The sequence below is a fragment of the Labrus mixtus genome, chromosome 6 (assembly GCF_963584025.1).
Source record: "Labrus mixtus chromosome 6, fLabMix1.1, whole genome shotgun sequence".
In the NCBI taxonomy this organism is placed as follows: Eukaryota; Metazoa; Chordata; class Actinopteri; order Labriformes; family Labridae; genus Labrus; species Labrus mixtus.
The window spans coordinates 2,291,528-2,317,661 of record NC_083617.1 but is presented as its reverse complement, the minus strand read 5'-3'; the positions used below and the strand labels follow the sequence as shown (position 1 = coordinate 2,317,661).

At 43.8% G+C, this 26,134-nt stretch overlaps 1 protein-coding gene across 5 annotated transcripts; it reads right to left on the bottom strand.

The window, feature by feature from the left end:
* Positions 1–1,355: 1,355 nt before the first annotated feature.
* Positions 1,356–20,467, bottom strand: rrbp1a (ribosome binding protein 1a). 5 transcript variants are annotated; one of them, XM_061039423.1, is made up of 27 exons: positions 20,243–20,465; positions 16,531–17,549; positions 15,100–15,254; positions 14,867–14,989; positions 13,512–13,664; positions 12,663–12,781; positions 12,068–12,221; positions 10,367–10,505; positions 10,034–10,215; positions 9,906–9,943; positions 9,203–9,278; positions 9,062–9,099; positions 8,889–8,970; positions 8,765–8,805; positions 8,583–8,661; positions 8,395–8,487; positions 7,956–8,051; positions 7,775–7,864; positions 7,009–7,101; positions 6,864–6,914; positions 6,682–6,762; positions 5,932–6,015; positions 5,661–5,723; positions 3,396–3,479; positions 3,081–3,170; positions 1,981–2,124; positions 1,356–1,896 (listed from the first exon to the last, which is right to left on the bottom strand). In XM_061039423.1, the coding sequence occupies exons 2-27, from the start codon at positions 17,528–17,530 to the stop codon at positions 1,858–1,860; spliced, it is 3,387 nt and encodes a 1,128-aa protein (XP_060895406.1). In that variant the 5' UTR covers positions 17,531–17,549; positions 20,243–20,465; the 3' UTR covers positions 1,356–1,857. The 5 variants fall into 5 exon arrangements, with proteins under 5 accessions (XP_060895406.1, XP_060895407.1, XP_060895409.1 ...); XM_061039424.1 differs by having other exon boundaries at positions 8,395–8,484; XM_061039426.1 differs by lacking the exon at positions 5,661–5,723.
* Positions 20,468–26,134: the final 5,667 nt, after the last annotated feature.

Below are 26,134 nucleotides of genomic sequence, written 5' to 3'. Positions count from 1 at the left end.
GTTGTCACATCTGTGTGTCCATCTTACTGGCTGCAAACAAATCTACCTACGGGAACAAATAAAGCCATCTGAACTTGATGAACCTGAAGTCGTGTTGTAAAAAAATGACAGCAATCCTGGGTTAACCATCAGAAGCACTAAAATGAGAATATCTAACCTCTGTTCTGCTGTGTGATGAAAAACTGTAAGGATGTGGTAACACTTCCTGTCAGAAACTCCAGGTTTCCTCTCCGCAGCAGTAATGAAACGGCTTTCTTAACACGCAAGGTGATAAACCCAGAGCCCGCTGTGACCATTAGAGCTTCATGTGACTCGTGCATACATGAGATTTTCAGTTCGGCCTCGCTGACGTCAAAATATTAGAAGTCAGATTGACCAACTTTTCTTCCTGCTTGCATTAACCACACCTAAGCGTTTTCTTTTTTTTCTTTTACTCCTCTGTTTAAAAAAATAAATAAATCCCGTCCACACACTCAACGTTCTCAAAAACCTCTTTGTCCCCATGAAAACACAAAACGCACCGTTACAGCTGTCATGAGCACGCCAAGTCCAAAACGATGACCTTGACCTGTCGAAATGTTCTCGTCATTCCTCTGCAACGACCATTTCATTTTAGAAAGTCGTCCAATCAGGCGTCTCTCCTCGTCAACACAGTGGGAGATTAACTGTGTATGTTTGTGTGTGAGCGTGTAAAAAGTCCAGTTAGCAACGTTAGCACCAGCGCTAGTTTGGTTACATCTGCCATCGCACTAATCTCATGTCAACAAAAGTGACAGCAAGCGTGACGATACAAGAACAAAACTCTGTTTTCCCCGTCTACACAGAAACATCTTAATGTGATTTTTCACTCTTAAATGTAGAAATCAAGTATCTCCTCTGAAAATAACTCTGTGAGTCATGACTGTCTACAATGGGTGTAACACCCGAGTCCCACTGTCTGTGATGTTTTCAGAGTTTTCAGAGTCCTATCTTCACTTTGTTTACATCGCCTGGACGGCCGGCTGACTCCTCCCCTCGTGTATAAAAGTTGTTTAATTGAGGGACTAGAGAAAAGAAGAATAACATACTGTACTCACTGCTTAACTGTGTTTCTAGATCACGCTCATTTCAGGTCAATTTACATGCAGTGTGAAGATACGAGCAGAATAAAGATCGCTAGCATTAGCATGCTAACACAACAATGCAGCGCGAGTTGTTTTGGTTTCATGCTGGTGCTCAAGGGCGACATCTGCTGGATCAAAAAATCTTCACCCTGGAAGGAGTTTTACTAAAGGTGAGTTTTCAGTGACCTAAAACGCAGTTTGTGGAGACGAGGCCTTCAGCTGCTGCGACACTGAATAAAAAAATGACAAACGTAGAGCTACACTGTAGTTTATTCACTCATACAAATTGTTGATGCATGTTATTGGCAGCCGGCTTCAGAGGAAAAGCAGGCCCTATAGGTAATGAAACATCGAACCGTAAAATGTTCCCAATCATTCAACCACATAGAAAAGACATACAAAGTAATTGCACAGGTTGATGCACGTTTGACGCACAATCGGTTTCCCTTTTTAACACTGAACTATGGGGGAAATGTCTGGAATATAAGGCGGTGGGAGGCGGGGGGATAAATAACTTCTGACACAGCCAGAATCGTTGATGGAATGTGGGGTTTCAATAAAGATCGTAGCAGGAGTCGCTCGTCAAATCTCACCATGAAATGTTCATCATATCAAACATTTGATTTTCCTACAGTTGCAACAAATGCAATCAACTACAGTACAAGAAAGAAATAGTTTTGGAATGCATAACTATGGTAATCATAAGGCATATTTGGCAGGTTTTCTTTTGTAGTGTCTGCAGCGGACTTCCTTCTCAGACGGAGGTTCCTTCCTTCAGCTCCACGTATTCTCCCTTAAAAAAACCAGAATAACAAGATGAGTATGAGCAAGGCGGAAATTATTTTTAGCGGTACTGCTTTGTTTGCGGTTTGGTCACCTTTCCATCCAGGTGCTCCTGTAGTGTCCTCACTGTGTCCCTCTCTTTAGTCAGCTGCTCCTGAGTGGCCTTGAGGAGCTGCTGGAGCTTGGTGGCCGCCTGGCCGAGGTCTTTGGAAAGCTTCTTCTCCTTCTCCAGGCGCTCCTGATCCCACAACACAAGGAACAAGAATTACTCCCAAAGGACAAACATTTAAAAACAGTACAGGGAGGGTGAAGCATTCAATAGATGGATCCCAAATGATCCTCATGTTCTACTTTTATGATAACAGTCTAAGAAACTTCAAGAGACGATTTGAATTAATTATTTATCTGATACTGGTGTCTGTAAAAACCTTCATTTCAGCCTCTGTCTGAAACGGTTTTTATCAGCGGCTGTCTCTTTAACAGCATGTGTGGCTTCTATACCATTATTTTACTGCTCACCGATCTGGAATCATTTCTGTCAATCATGTTTGATATTTACGCTTCCAGATCGGGCCGCCCAGGACAGAATACCCGCAGTAGCCAATGAAAGCGAGCAGACCAGATGTTGCATACTTTTACAGCTCACATCCAACATAACAAAAACTTCTCAACCAGGACATCACCAACATTCCTTTTTAGCTGCTAAACAGAACGCACACCAGCTCACGACGTGGATCGTCCTCCATATTTGGTTTTTCTTATGGAGGTCACGTTTTATCTTGCAAGTTTCTGTGAGATCTCATGTCTTGTGGAATCCCCGCTGTGAAATCGAAACAGAAGGCGTGTGGCCTCACGGTCTGACTGAATCATCTGGAGTGTGCGCTCGGTGGATTGCATTGTTAAAAAATTAGTTGAAACTGTCCTCATGTCTGTGGTTTCCCACGTTCTTTAAACGGGTTAGGATTTCAAAGCGGTCTGAGCCTCAATTTACAAAAACACTAATAATTAGTTAAACCGACAAGTAGTCCTGGTGCCAGCTAGAGAAGGTGACAACGCTTAATCGTTTAGTCGACTTACTGCACACATCCTTAGAAGAAATAAAATGTCGGCATGCAAAAATATGCAAGCTATGCTGCGTCCATTCCCCCCCCCGCCCACCCGTCGTTTAAGTACCGGACTGAAGGAGCTGCCCACCTTTAGCTGAGCGACATCCTCCGTCTCCGCTTGTGGAGACTCCTTCAGAAGATCCAGCTGTGCCTGAAGTTCTACTAAAGTCTTCTGGGCCTGGAGGTTGACAATACACAAACACACACTTATGTAATCCCCCTGAGAGTTTTTTATTAGTCACCTTACCTTCCCAGTGACAACAGATGGAAATTAGCTAGATAGCTAAATCTGGTACAAAGCATCTCTTCTCTTCTAAGACTAATGGGTTTTTTTTGTACACTGTCCCTGATTCAAATAAACGATTAAACTAAAGTAAACGAGCACATGACCATTATCTCTTACCTGCTCGAAATCTTCAGAGAGCTGCTGCCTCTGGGTTTCCTCCCCGTGCAGCTTCTCGGTCGTCTGACTCAGCTCGTTCTGGACCTGACGGCAGACAAAGAGGACATAGTACAATAAGCACACACACACACAGAAAGACTTCTGACACATACCCATGTGTATGCAAAGTGTACACACCCACACACACACACACAAAAAGCTGCTGGACGTGTGTGCTATGTTAGTTTCTTCTGGGACTAATTCAGGTGAAAAGCTGAAAAGTTAGAGACAAAAGTTTCTGCAACACAAAAATTCTGAAAACAAAAAGAAGGTGTCAGTGAGCATGCCGAGAAAAGAAAAGAAAAGAGCGGTGGTTAGAGTTACGTCCACTCAGTCAGTGCAAACAGAGGTTAGCGTAAACAGCTGCCGTGTTGGACGAGTACTGGAAGGACTGGAAACACTGCTCTGCTTTACACGCGTCACGGGTAACCCAGTATCCGTGTGCTGTGGCAACAACATCCTGATTCAGAACATGGGCATGAGTACGTGTGGAGTCCAAACACAAAGAAATGCTTTTTGAAACTACAACCCTGTTATCAAAAAATGTAAATAAAGTGAGAACGTGATGATTTGCAAAACTTTTGAAACTCCATATTTGATGGAAAATAGCACAAAGACAACACATCAAATGCTGACGCTGAGAAAAGTCTTTGTTTTTGAATTACAGGCCAGCAACACGTGTCACAAAATGTTGGGACAGTGGCGTCAAAAGATGGAACATCTCAGTTAATGGAGTGAACTGTCATCAGGTTAGTGACATGGTTGGGTATAAATCTTTAGGAGGGCCACTCGACGAGCCCCTCTGGGTTTATTTGGCTCCTCCAGCACATTTCTTTCAAAATGTATATTTTGTTAATTAACTTATCATTATGTACTGTCTGTTTTTCCATCGATCTATTATGTTCTTTTGTGCAATAAAAATAAAAAAAATAAAAAAGTGTCTTAGTCAAGACCACACAGACCGAGACCAGAGTGCTCTGAGACCGAGACAAGACCAAGACATTTGGGGATCGAGGCCGAGTCAAGACCAAGACCATAAATATCACTGAACATGCCTCATCATGTGTGCAGGGGGCGTGTCACTCACTACGGCCGTAACCAGGGAATAAAAAGTGATTTGTTCTTTTAGAAAAAGGGAAGAGGAAAGATAAAAATGGTGGTGGTCTTGATTTAAATCTGGAATCTGCCCAGTCTGAGACAAGACCGAGTAAAAATGCTCTGGATTCAGAGACGAGACCAAAAAGAGGTCTTAAGACCAGGACCGATTTCAAGTACTCCGGCGGCCTGGAATCTCCTGCAGGATGATCTGTGTCTGGGGGAGCTGGTCTCTTTAAATCATTTTAAAAGTAGATTGAAGGTGTTGGAGGAAGATGCTTCAAGTTGTAGATGCTTAATGACTTTCTGCTCTGTGACTCAGGACGTGTTAAACTGTGTTTGTAATTATACTCTGTGTTTATTGTCTGGAACTCTTTGTTGTGCTGCTGCCCCTCTTGGCCAGGACACTCTTGCAAATGAGATTCTTAATCTCAATGAGGTTCTCCTGGTTAAATAAATAAAAAAGTAATTAAATAAAAAGTACTACAACACTAAAAAGAGCATCGAGGGTGAGTCCTTCTGAACTCCTCGGCTCCCAAAACACCCAAAAAGTTTTTTTTTTTAAAAGAACAAGCGATAGTTTTTTTTTAAAAAACGTGTCACTGGCATCGCTGAGCATAAAATGTTCCAGAAACAGCAAAATATCTTAACTCTGATTTGTTAAAAAAATAAAAAATAAAGGCTAGACTCATATTTTTAGATAAAGATATCTAAATAAAATAAAGAGTATTTCACAATAAGTGACCATTATCTAATGAGAGTAGAAGTTATAGCCCACTTTTGGCCTTTTTCATTTTATTTAAAATCATCTAAGTAATACTGGTGATAAAATCATACTTCAGTAGGCTATGTAAAATATCTATTTTTTGTATTAGGAATTCCTTTAAAAAGAAATAAATGAGTAGGACACTTAAAAAAAAAAAAAACAACAACTCTGATTTGTTGTCTTTGTGCTTTTTTCAAACAAACAAACAAACAAACACAGGTGTCAATGTCTGCACATCATCATCATCTTCTTCTTGTTTAAAGATAAATTCTGTTGATTTGTTATTAGATAATGGATTATTTAAGTCCCAGTCCAGTACTCTCCCACAGGAAGTGACGGGTGCCCTGTGACGTCTGCACCCTGACCTGACTGTGCGGAGCCTCAGCGGGGCCGTTCTTCATCGTGACCTCGCCCAGCTGCTCTCTGACCTGAAACAGGAAGCCGTCACTAATGACTAATCACAATAACTTCCCCCCCACTTTGGTGACTCCTCACCCGACAGGTTGTGTAGGCTTCAGGAGGCGTTTCTATAAATCCCATGATAAGTGACATCATATAATTATAATCTCACCTGAGGGGCAGGTGTTTAAATATGAACGCCTCGAGGACGGGAAAGCAGAGTGTCAGTGTAGTCACCTGTGCGAGCTCCTCCTTCTGTGTCTGCAGCTCCTTCTGGACCGACTCCAGCTGGCTCTGACTCTCTGACAGCTGCAGCTTCACCTGAACACAGGACACAACGTGTGGATGAGCAGACGTCTCCATGGCAACCAGTCTGTTGACCACGGCCGCTGCTGTATGAACCCACACTGCTCTGTTTTACTGCATATTTTTTATATTTGAGGATGCTTGTCCTCGTACTTTTTCTGGACACTGAGCGAGGAGGATGAGGGTAGAAGACGCGATCCGTCTGAGGCAAAAATACGGGGGAATATCAAACATTTGGAAAGGAGCGCCGGTGACATCAGCATCGACTTTCTGAAGAAGTTAATCAGCTCAGAGTGAACGAGCAAAAAAAGACTCTTGGGGGGGAGGTGTTCTCTCCTCCTTGAAAACTATTGAAAAAAGACGATGGTGCTCAGAAAAAAACGGCAGGTGGACACGGGGCTTAACCCTGCTAGATGTTGTGCTCATGGTACAAAAAAAGAGTAAGGTCGAGACCTGCTCTGTTTGTGGATAACAGTTCTGATTTTAGGCTGAACAAAAAATAAAGATTGATTGAAATAAATTTAGAATAAAAATAAACTCAATTACTTTAATCCCAGAATGAAATGCTAAATTCAAACTCTGTGGAAGTTCCCCTTCTTCAAACAGGAACATAAAAAGATAAATAATCTTTAGAGCTCCCTCCGGTGTGCGGTTCAGAAATCCAAAAACCTGCTTGTGTACCTGCTCCGTCTCCTCCGAGCTCCCCGGGGTTTCTGACTGCTTCTCCAGCTGAGCCTCCAGAAGCATCATCTGCTCCTTCAGCTGCACAAAGAGCCAAAAGAAAAACAACTGTTACAGCAGCAGCAGCAGCAGAAATCACTAACCTGCAGGATTAACCTGGAGAGGAAGTTCAAACTCCTCACCTGGTCTACACTTTGGTTTTCTGCCTCCAGTTTGCCGACCTTCTCCAGAGCCTGGGAGTGTTTGAGAAGAGAGATCATTATGTTTTAAATATATTATGAAGGTTTCAATAAAGTTTTTAAAAAATAAAGATGTTTCATTACTCACCACCCTCAGCTGCTCCTCTGAGTCGGCCATCTTGGATTTCCATACAAGCTCTTCTTCTTCTACACTCTTCTGCAGGTGTTTCAGCATCCCCTCCTAAAGAAGAAGAGAAACATAAATAACTGTTGTAATATTTAATTACTGTAAAATCAGGAACATACGTCGCTCCAGTGTGTAAGACGCCAGCGGATTTTGGCGGTCGTCATGCGCAATAACTTCCACTGCGCTCGACAAAGTCTACAAAGAGCAGTTTGAGTGCGGCTGTGTCAGATAGATAGATAGATAGATAGATAGATAGATAGATAGATAGATAGATACTTTATTGATCCCGAGGGAAATTCAAAGCATCCAGTAGCAGGTTACAAAGACGTTCATGACATGAAACATTTGTTACAAATTAACCACAAAACCGACGCCCCCCCCCCCCCCCCAATACATATATATTAACCTGAAATAAAGATTTAAAGAATCCCCCTAGATGAATCAAACTTAAACTGTGCAATTAAAAATAGACTTATACAAGAAATGTACATAACCCGTGCAGGGATAAAAAATATATGTGACATTTAAACAATAACCTTTAAACAGTTGAGGAAAAAAAAAACTGTAATTAGACCTGAATATAAAATATAGCGCCTGCTGCACTCCCGGTAATGACGGCGTGTTCGTCAGCATTTTCTACCACTATATTGGCCGAACCGGAAATACAAGTCGGAGCTTTTTAGATGAAAAAAATAGGAAGTAAAAGTGCGTCCTATACACCACGTACAGTTTCTGCCAGGACAGTCCTGTACTGGTCACATTCAGCCTGCAGCGAGCTGTGACTCTCCTCCGCCTCTTTTAGTTTCTCGAGCAGCTCCTGAAACAAAAAAAAACCAAAACTCAGTCAGAACTTTAAGAGGAACGATTTCACATTCTGTGTAAAGTAACAGATTTGAAGTGTGACTCACCGGTGACGCCGTGCTCGTCTGAGACTCCTGACTCTGCTGGCTCTGTGGGCTGAGCGCCTCCTGAGCTCTCTGTGTGAATACTTGTAACCAGTCGGACTGAGCGAGGACGAAAAACACAAAAACACTTTTATTACACAGAATATCAGACAACTGTGTTCACATATGCACTCCTGAAAAAAGCTTTTCTGGAGTTTTCTGCAAGGGTGAAAGCCCTAATAGTTCTGACCCGCCCTTTTAAAAATCTCCTGCTGGGGCACAGTGGTTAGTGCGCACGGCCCAGGTTCAAATCCAACCTGTGGCTCCTTTCCTGCATGTCATCCCCACTCTCTGTCTCCCTGATTTCCAACTCTATCCACTGTCCTGTCTCTCAAATAAAAGCACAAAAATAAATCTTAAAAATAAAAAAATAAATCTCCTGCTGTGACGGACTTCTTCTCACCTGCTCTGTCTCTATGGAGATCTGTGGGAAGAGCGTCTGTAGAGTTTCTTTGGTTTGAGTTTGAAGAGCTGTTAGTTCAGCCTCAGAGTTCTGCTGACAGAAGAAAAAACAGAATAAATCAGGGAGGGGGCGATTATCAGCTGAGCCTCCTCATCGATAAACCTCCAGTGAGTAACAAGAGCACTCACTGCGTCGACCGTCATCTTCCCTCTCGCTTCCCTCAGCTCCTCCTGTAGTGATGTGACGAGAGCATCCTTCTCTGTCAGGCTAGAGATAAAGATAAAAAAAGACAAAACAAGAGATCAATATCTAATATATAAACATGCAGGACTTCCTCTTTTTTTTCCTCGTAGCGTCTCTTCCTGTTTACCTGCTCTGTAGCTGTGTGATCTCTGCAGAGCTGTCCGTCTGCTGCAGAAGTGAAAATGAAAATGAGCCTCTGAGATGAGATTCAGTGAAGTTAGTTCATGCATCACGTCGTGAGGAACACTTACTGGTGCGCTGCTAAGTTGTGACATCTCTTCTTTGAGGTTTTTCAGCTCATCCTGAAGTGATGTGATGAGGCCGGCGTCCTCGCTGAAACAATTTAAGAGAAACAGAATAAATAAGATGCAAATCTCAAAGTCAAATCTCATATTTTGTTTCTGAGGAAGGAAAATCACAATACCTTTTAATTCTCTGCTCGAGTTCCACGATAGTGTTCTCCTGTAAGAACGGCAGTTTGTTTGTTAAAGGCATCACTGTGTCCACCTTGCTGTGTGACTAAAGGAAAAGGTGTATCACTGTGATCATTGTTTGCATTACTTACTGCAGCTTCCTGCTTCTGTTGCAGTTCCTTCAGTTCGTCCTGAAGCGTGCTCAGCTGGTCGTCTCTCTGCTGAAGGCTGCAGACGGGACGAGCATTTCAGTCAGTGTGTTGATGTCGACATTAATGTTACACTGAATATTCTGACTATATTTTTGTCAAAACTGCAGCTCTCAGCTGATCTATTTTTTTAAATCTATATTGTGGTATCTATTTTTTTGTACATTTTAAATTTTTATTTTTTTATTTAAATTGTGTACTGTGTTCACTTTTTGTTTGCAATCTTTGCTCTTTGCTGCTGTAACACTGTAAATTTCCCCGTTGTGGGATAAATAAAGGATTATCTTATCTTATGTGCACAGATAATTGTACAAAAGCAGATTTTTCCAGTGGCAGTACTTGTAGTGTAGTGAAGGTATTTTTGACAACTTCTACCTATCAGGGCACACTCACACGAGGCCTTGTTGCCCCCTTACTGTGCCAAGCATGATCACTCCCCTTCACTCCCCTGGTCCCTCGCTCCAGGCCCAATAAGACCTGAGCACAGTTACCTCTTGGTCGTGCATCATCATATCGTAATGCGACCATTTAAGGCTTGCTGTCTCACAATCGAGAACAATCGGTTCCACTTTTACCAATTTATTTTACGAATGTGTGCCTTTGAACACCTCAGGATGTTGATGGAAAAAGAAAGTCCAACACTCACCTGAGCGTTAGCTGCTCCAGTTCTGCAGAGTTCCCCTCCTGAATCAGACACACACACACACACGTCTTTAGAGGTTAGTGTTTGCGGTGCATCAGGTCATTTCAGAGAACTGGCAGTCCATCACCTACCTGATTGTTCTCCTCCTCTTTTTTGGTCTGACTAGCTTCCAGCAGCGAGTTGATGGAGGCCGCCTGCTGCACGAGCTGGCTTTTCTCCGCCTGCGTCTCCTCCAGCTGAGCTGTGAGGGCTTCCACCTGAGCCGAGCGCTCCTTGAGCTCCGCCTCCAACTTCCCAATATTAGCCTGAAACTCTGCGGGACAAAGTAAAAAACAACCAAAACACACGATCAAAAGCTGCTCTGTGTTTTAAATACTCAATGACAGAACCTCTGGTCCTACACGTCAACACAGAGAACTTTAAGCTGTTACATCTGCTGACCCATCAGGACCGCGTTCTCTAACCTGTTAGTGAGCTGCTGTCCGTCTGGGTCTCGTCTAAAGTGGCCTGCAGGCTGCTGTTCTTACTCTGCGTGTCCCTGAGCTCCTCGCACACCTCCTCCAGTCTCCGCTGAAGCGCCTGCTCGCTCTCTGCCTGGCTGGCCTGGAAACAAAAACAGCAGAAGAAGAAGTGTCAACAAACACAGCAGGGGGGCAGCAGAGACACACAAAAACCACCCCGACTCTGCAGGATCGATTCACATGGGACACACCAGCTCCAACGTCAGGGTCTAAAATTCTACACGAAGAGAGAAGACGAATCGAAATCATGACAAATATCCGACATATGGGACAACATGTTTTTTTTTTTTTTTTTAAAAAGAGAGTGTCAGAGAGAGTCAGTGTTTTATTGTGTGACAGTTTGCAATCAAACGGGCAGAAAAATCCAGAATCCAGAGTTTGTTTTGAACCGTCTCTCGTGTATTTGCCAATTTCCACATACTCAGAGTGTGCAGTCGTCCGTCAGCGCCACACACACTACACCATCTTTGATGTCACTCTAATCAATCTCCCTATTTCTGCAGCTGCACCACGCTCTGCTCCGGTTCAAATACGCTGCAAGCCTATTTTTCGACGTGCGTGCTGCAAGCTGGACAGAAGAGATCGACCCGGACAGGAGGTGAGATGAGGAAACGCACAGAACATCCGGTCAATTTCAAAATAAAACACAATAAACCCACTCATGATCGTATTTTCCATCACTTTATCAACACGACAGAGCAAAACAGTACTACACACCGAGTTTGTGGAAATTGGCAGTAAAGGCTTTAAGGGTAGTACGGTAGTTTGTGGCGTCGCTTTACAAATAGACTTTTAAATAAATAAAACTAATTCACTTCTAGTTTTGCTCCAGAAGTTTCTGGATGGTCCAAACTCGAGTTCTTTGTTGTTCCTGTTACTGATCAGAGGACGATATAAAAAAAGGTGAGTCGCACAGATATGAGGCTTCAGGGACGTGTTTGAAAACAAATTAAATTAAGACATTTAAACGCCACGTTGTGCTATTTGTCCAGATTTTTTTTTTTTGAGGAAGTGTCTTTGTAGGAAGTGGTTTGAACTGGAGCTGATTATCTTTCCTCTCTGCGTCTGGATCTACAGATGCAAAGCGGCTCACTGACGGCTGACGACACAAACATTTCACAGGCGCAGCAAAGTCCTTTCATGTACAACCATGCATGTTTCCTTTAGGACTAAACTATATCATAACATCTTTAAAGACCCTGAATGCTCGAGTGAACTTTGGACTGTCAGGAAGTGGAAGTTACTCAATCGCTCCACGCTCAGAGTAACGGCAGATATTGAGTGAGGAAGAACAGATTTAGAGCATATTCACTGATTGTACTTTTGGTATCAAAAGTAAATGTTCTTGGTCTTTTCCAGCCAGCTGCAGGAAAAGAGGTGCTCAGACATGCACGCCTTCCAGCTGTTGCTGAGACGCATTTTCCCTGCAGCCCTGTTATTGTATGGCTGCATTCCAATCTCGCCCTGGGCTCTGTGATTACCAGGCAATTAAAACCTCCCATAACATTAGAGGGCTAGCACAGAGGTGGGGGAACTGCCTGGGCTTGCAATTTTAGAGGAGACTCAGTAACTTACAATCTGCTTTTTTGTTTTATTTTAAAGGTTAAAAATCAAGACGACATGTAAAGTAAAAGCCATGCAGACCTGCAGCAGGGAGAGCTGCTTCTCAGCGGCGGAGACTTTGGCCTCCAGCCCTTTCCTGACGTGCTCGTCAGCGAGCAGACTCTCTGACTTCTCTCCAAGTTCTTTGGTCAACTTTGTGCATTCCTGACGCAGCTTGGCCAGCTCTGCGTTTTGTCTGTGGACAGAGAGAAGGGAGAGAGGATCAGGAAAGGAGACACAGGGAGAGAGAGAGAGAGAGAGTCGGAGAACTCACTGCACTCAATTGTTACCTGAAGCACCATTTAGGCTGTCAGAATTTTCAATGCCACGTGCCGTTATTTTATGCAATGGGTGGTAGTGAAATGTAATAACGCTTTAAGAATCTAGGAGGTCACACTGTCTACATTAGACCAAAAAAGCTGGCAACATGTTTGTGCAATTTAAACAACATGCATGGGTTTGTTTGCTTTTTCACTGATTAAAGATTGGGTTTCTTCTAGGAGGTGTTTCTTGTTGAAATGGTTTGAACACAGGTTGTATCGACGATTGAAATATCTGGCTTCATGACAACCCATTAGGGTAGTACATAAAGAGGTACGACACCGGCCTCTTTTTCTGCTTCAGGAGGAGGACTCACTTGCTCTCAGCCTGACTGGTGGCTTGGTTGAGTGCGTCGCGGAGGATCGAGTTCTCCTGCTGCAGGCGAGCCAGCTGAGCGTTCGGGCCGTTTTCCAGCTGCTCCTGCAGGCTGACGATCTGCAAAAGAGAATAGAAATAAATAAATAAATGCATTTTCACATCCGACAAGAAGCACAATATTCTAGAGGGTAATTTATGTGCAGCTGTACATTAAGGGTGTTTTCACACCTAACCTGTGTTGTTCGGGTTAAAACGAACTTGAGTGCGTTTGCACTCTGGTGTGAAAACTGTCAATCAAACCCTGGTGCGGACCAAACACCGTACCGAGACCGCTTGAAAAGGTGGGTCTCTGCCCGCTTTTTTCAAACTCTGGTTCTTAAGTAAGAACATGAACCGAGCTCGATCCGACCCAACTGCAGGAAGTGACCTTTGTGGGCCCCACTGAACATGTGTTAAAGACCACAGGGAGGCCTGGTGGATCTTCAGAAACAGTTTCAGTGGATGATGTGCAGGTCCTGGTTCAGGAGGATTAACGTGCACCTTCTCCTGAACTGTCTTCATAAGCGCCTTCACCGACTCCAGCACATCAACATATTATTTTCCAGCCTTAGTTGGGCCTCATTCTCAAACCATATCGCTTTACTTTTCTTTGTTTATTTCTGGGATTTCCCTTGACCAATCAGAGAACATCTTCCTGACACATCTCTCATTTTGGTCTGCTTGTAAATGTCATCAAACTTGAGGTTTTTATGCAACAATGAAACAAATACCTCTAAGATTCAGACGAGAGCAAAGGAACTAGAGGTGTGAAAATGCCCCCAGGAAACGGTTATGTACGAGAGCTTACCTTTGCATTAAGGGCCTGAGTCTGGGCTACGTGGTCCTGATAACTGGCCTGCATGCGAGCCTGCAGGGCGATCATCTCTTGCTCCCTCTTGCTCAGCTGCGAGCTCAGCCTCGTCTCCACACTGGCCACCTTTGACTTCTCTGCAGAAAGCTCCTGAAAACACAGACAAGCACAGTCAGAGGGCAGAAAGGTGTCTGTGACTTTATGATCCGTCATCCACCAGAGGGAATCGTTGATCCTCTTAGGAGAACTTTTCATACACATACTAAATGTAACTAAATGTAATGAGGGAATTTGTGTAAAAACAAAAGAGACCGCTGTCTGTGTCTTGATAGACGTGTCCTGTTAGTGGAAACCTTGTTAACTTTCCTCTGCTGTCACCTTCAGGACAAAAAGGTGCAAGACAAAACACAATGTTCATGTTCAGAGTTGAACCTTTAACTGAGGTATGAGCACAGCTTTCTCCTCTGCTGCCACCTTCAGGACAAACTGAACAGCAGAGATTTCATCCAGTTAGTGATTCTGTTTTCTTACTTTATGATAATTTAGCTGTCTTTCAATGCAAGAAGCCCCTCCCCCCCCCCCGGCACTAAGGACTTATAGAGCTTCTCTGTGCGTTTCCACTGCAGGCAGAAGAGTCTCCATTAAGTCCTGATAACTTTATTTTTACCCCCCAAAAGGTCCCTGCTTCTTTGATATTACACTCAAAAGTTGCAGACACTTTTGGGGTTTTTGCTTTGGAGCATTTTGAATCTTGAAACAGTAAAGTTCTCGAAGCAGTCAGAGGACTTGAAGTTACTGTACCACTTAAGGCCCTGACACACCAAGCAGACGGCAAAAAACTAGTGGCGACGAAGGCCGTCTGTGGCGTCGCCTCAAAATCGCCTCAAACTTAGCCAAAATGTTGCACTTGAACACACCTCAAAGACTACAGCTGACGGCCAACCACCACAAACATGAGAGGTAATATCTCTCCATACCAGCAGGGGGTGGTAGTTCGTTGTTTATGATACGAGAAGACCATTTTCACACCGCTGTCGGTCACCACTCGTATTATAGGTCGTCTACTAATGCAGAATAATGTCTGATAAAAAGTTGAAAATGGCGCTGGCGTTGTCAGCTCTTGGTCTTTTAGTGGAAAAAGAAAAGAAGAGGCGGAGGAGACAAATAAGGAGAAACCGCACTAATGGGTGAAAGCATGGAGACTACAGAGGCATGCTCGGGTCGGTCCAACTAGGACTGACGATCTCCTTGGTGTGTCAGGGCCTTTAGGGTCTTTCAGAGGTTGCAGGATATTAATTGATCAGATAAGAGTGTTTAAGAAGTCCGCAGGTTTGTTGTCCTTGTTGGCTAACCTTGGTGAGTTCTCTGAGGCGGTTCTTTGCTGCAGAAGCGTCCTCTTGTTCTGCCGCCAGCTGTTTCTCCTTCTCCTCCAGCTGCTTCTTCAGGACGGTCACTGGGTCTCCTTTCTGAGAGGCCTGAAAGAACACACATGCAAAGAAAGAAAAGAAAGAAAATATATAACGCCTGTATGCTTCAATGCTTTGACTAGCCCTGCAGGGGGGTTTCACTATCAAGTGTCCCGTACCGTGTGCCAGGTGTCCTGAATGATGCCGACTTTCTCAGAGAGGATCTCGATGAGCCTGTGAGCCTCTCCCTCGCTGAACACCATGCTGCTGAGCGTGGACACCAGAGCCTTGTAGGGCAGGTACAGAGGAGCATCAGCAGAGTCCACGGCTGCCACTTAAGACGGAGACAAAAAAAAAAAAACACAAGATATTTTATTCAATATGTCAAGAATGATTCAAAAACAAGAAGCTCATTATGGTGTCACTGTGAGCTCTGAACTCCCACACAGACCCAGGAAAGGAACAAGGTTGCATTTTGTCTTCTTGGCAAGCTTCTGGTGGCAAAAACGAGCGGGCGCTGTGGCACCAGGCGGAGACACAACCACAACCCCCCCCCCCCTTCCTCCTCACTCATTGTGAGGGCACTGAGAGCCTTTGTCAGCTAAGAAAACAGGGCAGTGGTGTTTGCACAAGCAGGCGTGCTCTCTGCCCTCCACGGCTGAGTGCCAGACGTTACCTTCATCTGTCACTGGCACAGCGAGAAGTTCATCAGCGCTGCCGATACGGTTTTAGTGCTGAAGACTGTGAGCAAAAACCTTCAAGTAAGAGCCCTCTTACCTCGAGGTGGGAACAGCTGGGATGCAGAGATTCTGCAATAATCAAACTCTGATCAGGGAAATGTCTCCAACACCTAGAGGAAGCGTAGTGCTGTGCTGCGATTGTTGCAAAGTGGCCACATGTGAAACTTCAGGTGATGTGATGCCCTTCAGAGTCTTAAGACAGATTTATACTTTCTGCGACAAATCTCCACTGCATCTACGACATCGTTAGCGCTACATACTTTCTGCAACAAATCTCCACTGCATCTACGACATCGTTAGCGCTACATACTTTCTGCAACAAATCTCCACTGCATCTACGACATCGTTAGCGCTACATACTTTCTGCGACAAATCTCCACTGCATCTACGACATCGTTAGCGCTACATACTTTCTGCGACAAATCTCCACTGCATCTACGACATCGTTAGCGCTACTTTCTGCGGTTACTCTGCGTTCTTCCGTCTGCAGAATTTTGGAAGTGGCAGTGATACTGAAATGTTGTAAAATCAGGAAATGCGATGCTACATAGCAGACCAATCACAGGGCCGAGGTCTGCATTGTTTAAATAATAAATTACTCCCTCTTTACGTTTGAATGGTGACAGTCCTTAAAGGTTAAAGTGTGTTAGTTTTCTTCCTGGTTTGATTTTAACTTAACTTTATTGTACGTTTTTTTTATCAGTTTGTTGTCAACTTTGTGCGATATTCTTTCCCCAGGGTGAGATTATCCACGGAGTAGCAGTGTCATCTTTAAAAACACTTTTGAGTAATAACAAAAACAATAAGATTAAAACAGAAGTTAAAAAGTACAGCTACAAACTTGTAACTCTGTCAAACTTATCAGCTCACCAGGCTCCGCCTTCTTCTTGGAGGCCTTCTTCTTGGGCTCTTGGGTTTTTCCTCCAGCAGCAGCAGGCGGCTGAGATCCCACCGGGGGCACTGCCAGCACCGGGACCTCTTTAGCGACTGCCTCCAGAACCGGGGCGGTCTTCGGTGGAGCTGGAGAAGACTTGGCCAGTGCAGGGGCAGATTTGGCGGTTACAGGGGCGGACTTGGCCGGTGCAGGTGCAGACTTGGCCGGTGCAGGGGCGGACTTGGCCGGTGCAGGGGCGGACTTGGCCGGTGCAGGGGCGGACTTGGCCGGTGCAGGGGCAGACTTGGCCGGTGCAGGGGCGGACTTGGCCGGTGCAGGGGCAGACTTGGCCGGTGCAGGGGCGGACTTGGCCGGTGCAGGGGCGGACTTGGCTGGGGCGGATGCAGAGGATAGGGCGGCTGCTTTGGCGGACACAGGAGCCTGGGCGGTTGCGGGGGCTGCAGAGGGCTTGACTGGTGCCGGGGCAGGAGCTGGCTCCACCTTGGCCACCTTCTTCTTCTTCTTCTCTTTCGGGGAGGGTGCAGGTGAGGGATCAGCAAGAGCAGGGGTCGGTTCAGGTGCAGCCTTGACCTGGGGTTCTGCCGGTGGTGGGGCAGCAGTCGGTTTCACCTCCACAGCAGGGGCCGGCTCAGGAGCGGGAGCGGGAGTGGCAGCTACAACCGGTGCAGCGACGGGCTCAACCCCATCTTCGACGTCAGCCTCCTCTTGGATTCTCTCCGGCTCCGGGATCTTTCCGTTGGGCTTTTCATCTTTCTTCTTTCCGCGGCTCTTCTTCTCGGACACTTTGTCCTTCTTCTTTTTGTCGGAGCGGGTAGGCTGGATCTTACCCAGCTCGCGGCGTTGCTTAGCCAGGGCCTCCTCGTACGAGGTCTCCTTCATGGAGAAGGTGGAGACGAGAACGATCCCCAGAGCAGAGATCACCATGAATCCACCAAACACCACTATCCCAAGAGTCTGGGGGTCGTAGATATCCATCCTTTGAGTTTCAGTTGACCTAAAAAAAAAAAACAGAGGCAGACTTGTTTTAAAACACATGGCATGGACAACAATCAAACTTCACCTGAGAGCAGCAGCTGCATTAAAAGAGCACAAGCAACCTGCTGACCCCTCTGTGTTACAGTTTTGTGTGGGGGTGGGGTAGAGGGTATTTGTAACAAACAGATGTAAACCATATGTTACTGCTGATTTGTTTTTTGTAAAATAAAAATAGAAAGTCATAAAAAAAAAAGAAAAAAAGAAAAGAGCACAAGCTGGACGGAGAGGAGCCCCAGTCTTTACCGCTAACGGCCTCAAGGTGTCACTGTTTCACCTTTTAACTTCAGCGATGTGAAACAGAGGGGCAAACCTTATCAGCTGCTCAGAGCCCACCACTTAGGATGAAACACGTGTTCACTCCGCTCCAAATTCAGCCTCACATCTACCCGACCGCTTTAACCGTAAACATGATGAACTTCTGCAAACTATGCCAAAGTAAACATGGAGTCAAACAACAAACAGCACCGGGTCGAGAAGCACTCGCCCTTAAAACATACAACACACAAAGATTCCTGGAAATCTGCTTTGAGACTTACTGTCTTCTTTATCAGTTTTTATTTCTCTGCACATCACACTGGCTGCTGCTCAGAAAGCCACGTGGATTTAGTGAAACTACACGTCTTTAAAAACCTCCATCCATCAAAACGCCCAAAAGTTGTGGTTTTAGTGTGAGGAGTAAGCGTTTAAACTCATAGAAAGATTGGGTGCTAAATCAACCGACTACTTACTATTTTAAAGTTTAATATGAATTTAGAGCATGTAGTGAAAACCAGGCCGTCGAGTGGAGCAAATGGGGTTACAGACTAAAGTAGGTAAAGTAAACAAACTTTACAGCGACTGCCAAACTTTTTCAGGAGCTGCCTCGAGTTAAGTGTTAATTTCCTGCACTGTATAAAAAAACACGACATCCCTTTAAGGCTCTTAAAGGCGCCTGTCACAAACCGAGACGCTCAGCCTGCAGGGAAGAAAAGTTGGAGGAGAGTAAAAATCCCTCGCTCCGGGACACTGAAAACACATTTGGTGGTTTTTATCTTGCAGCAGTTTTTTTTCCTTGCTTGGAGAAAATATTTTAAATGCAGGGCGCTTTCAAAAAAAAGAAAGAAAACCACAGCAGAGAGAAACACACGTTGTGATACGGTGAAGAAGAAAAAAAAAAATAAACTGCTGAGCAGATTCAGAATCATCAAACAGAGTCCAGAGTCTGTTTTAATGTCAGGGTCTAAAAAGCTGGCAGGGTCCTTATCGCTGATGTCACACCGCGATGCGTTTACACTCACGCTAATCTGATTGTTATTCATAGAAGTTATGCATTAATATAACCCCCGCCCCCCCCCCAGGATCCTGTGGTCATGCACTGATGGAGAGATGTCAAAGCGAGGGGGCTGGTGGGGGGGGGGTTATGTGCCTTGCTCAAGGGCACCTCGGCAGTGTTCAGGAAGTGGACTGACACCTCTCCAACTTCAAGACTTTAACCGGCGACCTTCCTGTCCCTACAGACTGAGCTGCTGTCTTATTTCTGGTATGTAAATACCTACATACACGTTTCCACCAAAAGACCCCGGAGATCTTTGGCACCCCCACATAGGGGGTCCCGGACCCAAGGCTGGGAACCAATGCTTTAGGATCAGTGGTTCTAAACTGGCCCAGCCTCAGGAAACCCCCACAAACTTCTCCTTGAAATAAATTGCAACCCAATTGTCTGATATTTTTCAACCAATCAGATTTATTCAATGAAGAATTACAGAAGTTTGGACCTCAGATGGAAACATGTGACAGAACAAAGAAACTGAAACAAACATGTTTCAAAAGGACTTAGGAGACTTCACACAATTTTTAGCATAATTCAACCAACCGAAAACAGTTACACGACCCCCTTTTGCGTCCCGACCCACCAGTTGAGAACCCCAGCTTTCGATGACTCATCATAAAAGAAAAACTACAGAAACACCTTGAGGCCTCATACCTGTGAGATACCATGAACATAGGGGTTCAGTGTTGAATAGTTGAACTCTAGGGCAGAGGTTCCCGACCTTTATTTCCCTTGGAGCCGACCCCCCTCCAGTTTGTATAAATGAAAAGCCAAGCCCCGCCCCCCTCAGGATCCACACAAAATACATCTAATTAAATGATTTTCCTTGTGAAAATGAGAATCAGAAAAGTCCCACACACTCTTTTTCTCACCAAAGACCTTTGAATAAACTTTGCAGTAAGGGTGCTGCCAACCCCCCCTTGAGATCTCTTGATCAAACCAGGAGGAAGATTATCACACTTTAACCGTTAAGGACCTTCACCATTCAAACATGCATTCAAACGTAAAGTCATTTATTATTTAAATAATTTGGTAAATTATCCTTCTTTTTTTTTTTTTACTCATTCCCTTTAAGTTAGCATTTCAGCTAACACTTTGAATCAATGAACTTGGCTGTCGTGCTGCACATTAGGGTACAAAGTGTCGCTTTACGTAACGAAACTGCGCCGTAAACGACGTAATAAAGTCGTAAACTAAACAGCTCCAGAGGGGAGAAAAGCCTGAGATCTTTTTAAATAACTTTAATCAGCTGTCTTTCTGTACTGGCAGCTAGCTGAAGGAGTTAGCTTCCCATGCTAGCCGCCGCTGGATCAATGAATAAAACAGAATATTCCCACTCTTACCTCTGTGTGCTGGAGCTCCGTGGGCTTGATTTTAAAACGAGGATGGAGAGACTGGTCAGAGTTTCTGCGCAAAGCTAACTATTCGTCCCAGCTTTCTAGCTAGCTAGCTTTCTTTTCCAGTGCTGTCCCCCTCCTCACTCCGCTGCTGGAGAATCCGTGCTCTGCTGTGAAGTCGTGGCACTTCGAGCTGGCTAGACGTGCTGGCCCCGTGCCCCACATAGCTACCATCAATCCAGGCGGCGTCTCATTGGCTGGGAGGCGTTCGACCCGGAAGTGAGCATCCTGGGAGCTGTAGTCTTATGCATAGGGGGAGCCCAGATGTTGGTTTCAACACTTCTTACAGTAACTCAGACTATTTTAAGGAAGAGGGTGACAGCCAGACATGACAAACAAATCATGAGAGGAGGGAGACTTATTGTCATCATGCACTTTTGAGAATAACAACAAAAAGAAAAGACTAAATGATGGGAATAAAATTAAAATCAAAAAGTGTTTAAACGTATGATTTCATGACATTGTTTTTGAACTTAAATCTCAACTTTGTGTCTCTGGAAATTTCAACTTTGTGTCTCTGGACATTTCAAATTTGGACATTTAGATTTTGTGTCTCTGGAAATTTCAAATTTGTGTCTCTGGACATTTCAACTTTGTGTCTCTGGACATTTCAACTTTGTGTCTCTGGACATTTCAAATTTGGACATTTAGATTTTGTGTCTCTGGAAATTTCAACTTTGTGTCTCTGGAAATTTCAACTTTGTGTCTCTGGACATTTCAACTTTGTGTCTCTGGACATTTCAAATTTGTGTCTCTGGAAATTTCAAATTTGTTTCTCTGGACATTTCAAATTTGTGTCTCTGGACATTTCAACTTTGTGTCTCTGGACATTTCAACTTTGTGTCTCTGGAAATTTCAACTTTGTGTCTCTGGACATTTCAAATTTGTGTCTCTGGACATTTCAACTTTGTGTCTCTGGACATTTCAAATTTGTGTCTCTGGAAATTTCAAATTTGTGTCTCTGGACATTTCAAATTTGTGTCTCTGGAAATTTCAAATTTGTGTCTCTGGACATTCCAAATTTGTGTCTCTGGACATTTCAAATTTGGACATTTCAACTTTGTGTCTCTGGACATTTCAACTTTGTGTCTCTGGAAATTTCAAATTTGTGTCTCTGGACATTTCAAATTTGTGTCTCTGGACATTTCAAATTTGGACATTTCAACTTTGTGTCTCTGGACATTTCAACTTTGTGTCTCTGGAAATTTCAACTTTGTGTCTCAACTTTTTGTAACATTTCGATCAAATCCTCCTCTCGCTCTTACGTTCTCATGAGTGGCCCTTTATTTAAGATTGTTGAAATCTTGTAATTTCTTTGGCTGTATTATGGACCTGTGAAGCATGCAGCCGGTTCTGTTTCACCACTTCAAAGTTAAACGATGTCTTAATAAGAGAAATGTGCAAACTTAAATTTCTTCCAAATTTAGCGGGACATTTATTAAGTTTTGTATTTTATTTGATCTCGTATATGTATAAAAACACAGATTGACTGCTGATCTCTACTTTGACATCATGACCCTTACTCAAACTGTTACGCTGCAGCCAAGTCGCATTTGTCTCGTCTCATTTCATGACCTAAAGTGATCCATTCAAGAGCAAAGAACAATTAATTACCATTCACCAAGCCTAAAAATGCAAAAAACTCCGCTCTGAGCTGCAGGATTACATTGTTTGAGCTGTGACGTTCATGTTTTGACAGTTCTCTTTGAAGGTTTGATTACCGCACCTTCTCTTCTTCTTTCAACGCCCAACAAAACATGCTCAGTGAGATTGTAATGATAATATGACACGAGCCACAGAACAATGTGAAGGTGTTAGATATCATTGTGTGTTAGCTATTAAGTGTGACGTGCGGGAATGTGCAGCTCCTCCGCTCTAATTATAGAATATTTCTCCGTCCACACCTCAGGTCATTCACCCGGAAAATGTTTTTACTGTAACCGTTTTGAAACCTCTCCTTAAACTGATGAATGGAACGGTTTGTTAAGTGGACGCACTTGTTGCTCAGGCATGGTCACTGATTGTTCTCGTCAGCCATCACCACACAAACCAAAAGAAAAACTTGTGTTACTTCAAGACGACTGCAAGGATTGGAAAACATATGTGTGCAGATATGACTGAAGCTGTCTTATCTGTCCCGGACTTCAGTGATGCCACTGCCTCCGATCCTAAACCACAGAGTCAGTCTATCATTCTGCTCTGAGATTTCTAACCTGTATAAAGGTTGGTTGAGCTTCAATATCAGCAAACCTGACTGGCATGTTGGTGTCATTTCACCACACATATAATTCCTGGATTCAGTGTTGGTCATTTTGTGTGAGTTGGTCATTTCCTCCAGATCCACTTTTTTAAGATTCTGGTTGAAATTGTCTTTAGGTCCTGACAGAAATTAATAACTCATGAGCTCTGAAAAAGGAACAAAGAAAATCCATCATCTGTATCAGTTTGTAAGTCTGTAAAAACTTTGACCAATGTCTGCCACCAGGTACCAATCTGATGAACCAATCACATGCCTCCCCGTCTCCCTGCTCATTCTCTACCCTTGCCCACACTCAAAGCATGAGGTGAGGTCCACTTCTGGACCAACAGCGCTCGTGCGTGTAAGTGAGGGGGCGTGGGGGTGGGAATGCTTCTTGCAAGATCATGCTAGTTTTTGATAATTACCAACCCTGCCTTTAAGTCCCAGAATCACTGCATGACTTGTTCAAGTGACTGTCCCGAGTCCTGCAGCTGTAGACCAACTATCAGGAGTTTTTAAAGGCACTGGGAATCAAAACATTAAAACTCAACAGAGTCGATCTTGTTGGTCCAATTTAAAGCCACGATTAGAAGGTATGAAATTCGTGAATTATACGGTTGACAAACATGCTCTGCTTTACTCTGTTGATTTTTCTGTTCTGATTTATGATTACGTTTTTTTGTGTATGTATATTTTCCGTCCTCCTTTTTCTTAGCCTCTCATATCCTGTCATATCGTTTGGTATCATTTGGTATCGTAACACACCATGGCATGGCTTGGAATTGCATTGAGACGTAATGTATCATATTTTAAAGTCATGTATCTCATCAAAACGGATCGTACCCTACTAAATCATATTTTATCGTATCTTACAGTATCGTATGGAATCACATCAGGTCACATAGAACATATTGTAACATAATGTAACGTAACCTAAATTTAATGTTACATCTCAGAAGCAGGCGAAACGTATCGTAACTTAACGTAATGACAACGTAACGAGTAACGACAACGTAACGACATAACGGCAACGTAACGAGTAACGACAACGTAACGAGTAACGACAACGTAACGACATAACGGCAACGTAACGAGTAACGACAACATAATGAGTAACGACAACGTAACGACATAACAGCAACGTAACGAGTAACGACAACGTAACGACATAACGGCAACGTAACGAGTAACGACAACGTAACGAGTAACAACAACGTAACGAGTAACGACAACGTAACGACAACGTAACGACAACGTAACGACAACGTAACGACAACATAACGACAGCGTAACGAGTAACGACAACGTAGCGACATAACGGCAACGTAATGACATAACAATGTAACGAGTAACTACAACGTAACGAGTAACGACAACGTAACGACAGCGTAACGACAGCGTAACGACAGCGTAACGAGTAACGACAACGTAACGACATAACGGCAACGTAACGAGTAACGACAACGTAACGAGTAACGACAACGTAACGACATAACGGCAACGTAACGAGTAACGACAACATAATGAGTAACGACAACGTAACGACATAACAGCAACGTAACGAGTAACGACAACGTAACGACATAACGGCAACGTAACGAGTAACGACAACGTAACGAGTAACAACAACGTAACGAGTAACGACAACGTAACGACAACGTAACGACAACGTAACGACAACATAACGACAGCGTAACGAGTAACGACAACGTAGCGACATAACGGCAACGTAATGACATAACAATGTAACGAGTAACTACAACGTAACGAGTAACGACAACGTAACGACAGCGTAACGACAACGTAACGAGTAACGACAACGTAACGACAGCGTAATGAGTAACGACAACATAACGAGTAACGACAACATAACGAGTAACGACAACGTAATGAGTAATGCCAATGTAACGAGTAACGCCAATGTAACGAGTAACGACAACGTAACGACAGCGTAATGAGTAACGACAACATAACGAGTAACGACAACGTAATGAGTAATGCCAATGTAACGAGTAACGACAACGTAACGACAGCGTAACGAGTAACGACAACGTAATGAGTAACGACAACATAACGAGTAACGACAACGTAACGAGTAACGACAACATAACGAGTAACGACAACGTAATGTGTAACGCCAATGTAACGAGTAACGACAATGTAACGAGTAACGACAACGTAACGACAGCGTAACGAGTAACGACAGCGTAACGAGTAACGACAACGTAACGAGTAACGACAGCGTAATGAGTAACGACAACGTAACGAGTAACGACAACGTAATGAGTAATGCCAATGTAACGAGTAACGCCAATGTAACGAGTAACGACAACGTAACGACAGCGTAACGAGTAACGACAACGTAATGAGTAACGACAACATAACGAGTAACGACAACATAACGAGTAACGACAACATAACGAGTAACGACAACGTAATGTGTAACGCCAATGTAACGAGTAACGACAATGTAACGAGTAACGACAACGTAACGACAGCGTAACGAGTAACGACAACGTAACGAGTAACGCCAATGTAACGAGTAACGACAACGTAACGAGTAACGACAACGTAACGAGTAACGACAAGATAACGAGTAACGACAACGTAATGCGTAACGACAACATAACGAGTAATGACAACGTAACGAGTAACGACAACGTAACGACAATGTAACGAGTAACGACAACGTAACGAGTAACTACAACGTAATGACAGCGTAACGAGTAACGACAACGTAACGAGTAATGACAACGTAACGAGTAACGACAACGTAATGAGTAACGACAACATAACGAGTAACGACAACGTAACGAGTAACGACAACATAACGAGTAACGACAACGTAATGTGTAACGCCAATGTAACGAGTAACGACAATGTAACGAGTAACGACAACGTAACGACAGCGTAACGAGTAACGACAGCGTAACGAGTAACGACAACGTAACGAGTAACGACAGCGTAATGAGTAACGACAACGTAACGAGTAACGACAACGTAATGAGTAATGCCAATGTAACGAGTAACGCCAATGTAACGAGTAACGACAACGTAACGACAGCGTAACGAGTAACGACAACGTAATGAGTAACGACAACATAACGAGTAACGACAACATAACGAGTAACGACAACATAACGAGTAACGACAACGTAATGTGTAACGCCAATGTAACGAGTAACGACAATGTAACGAGTAACGACAACGTAACGACAGCGTAACGAGTAACGACAACGTAACGAGTAACGCCAATGTAACGAGTAACGACAACGTAACGAGTAACGACAACGTATCGAGTAACGACAAGATAACGAGTAACGACAACGTAATGCGTAACGACAACATAACGAGTAATGACAACGTAACGAGTAACGACAACGTAACGACAATGTAACGAGTAACGACAACGTAACGAGTAACTACAACGTAATGACAGCGTAACGAGTAACGACAACGTAACGAGTAATGACAACGTAACGAGTAACGACAACGTAACGAGTAACTACAACGTAACGAGTAACTACAACGTAACGAGTAACTACAACGTAACGAGTAACGACAACGTAATGAGTAATGACAACGTAACGAGTAACGAC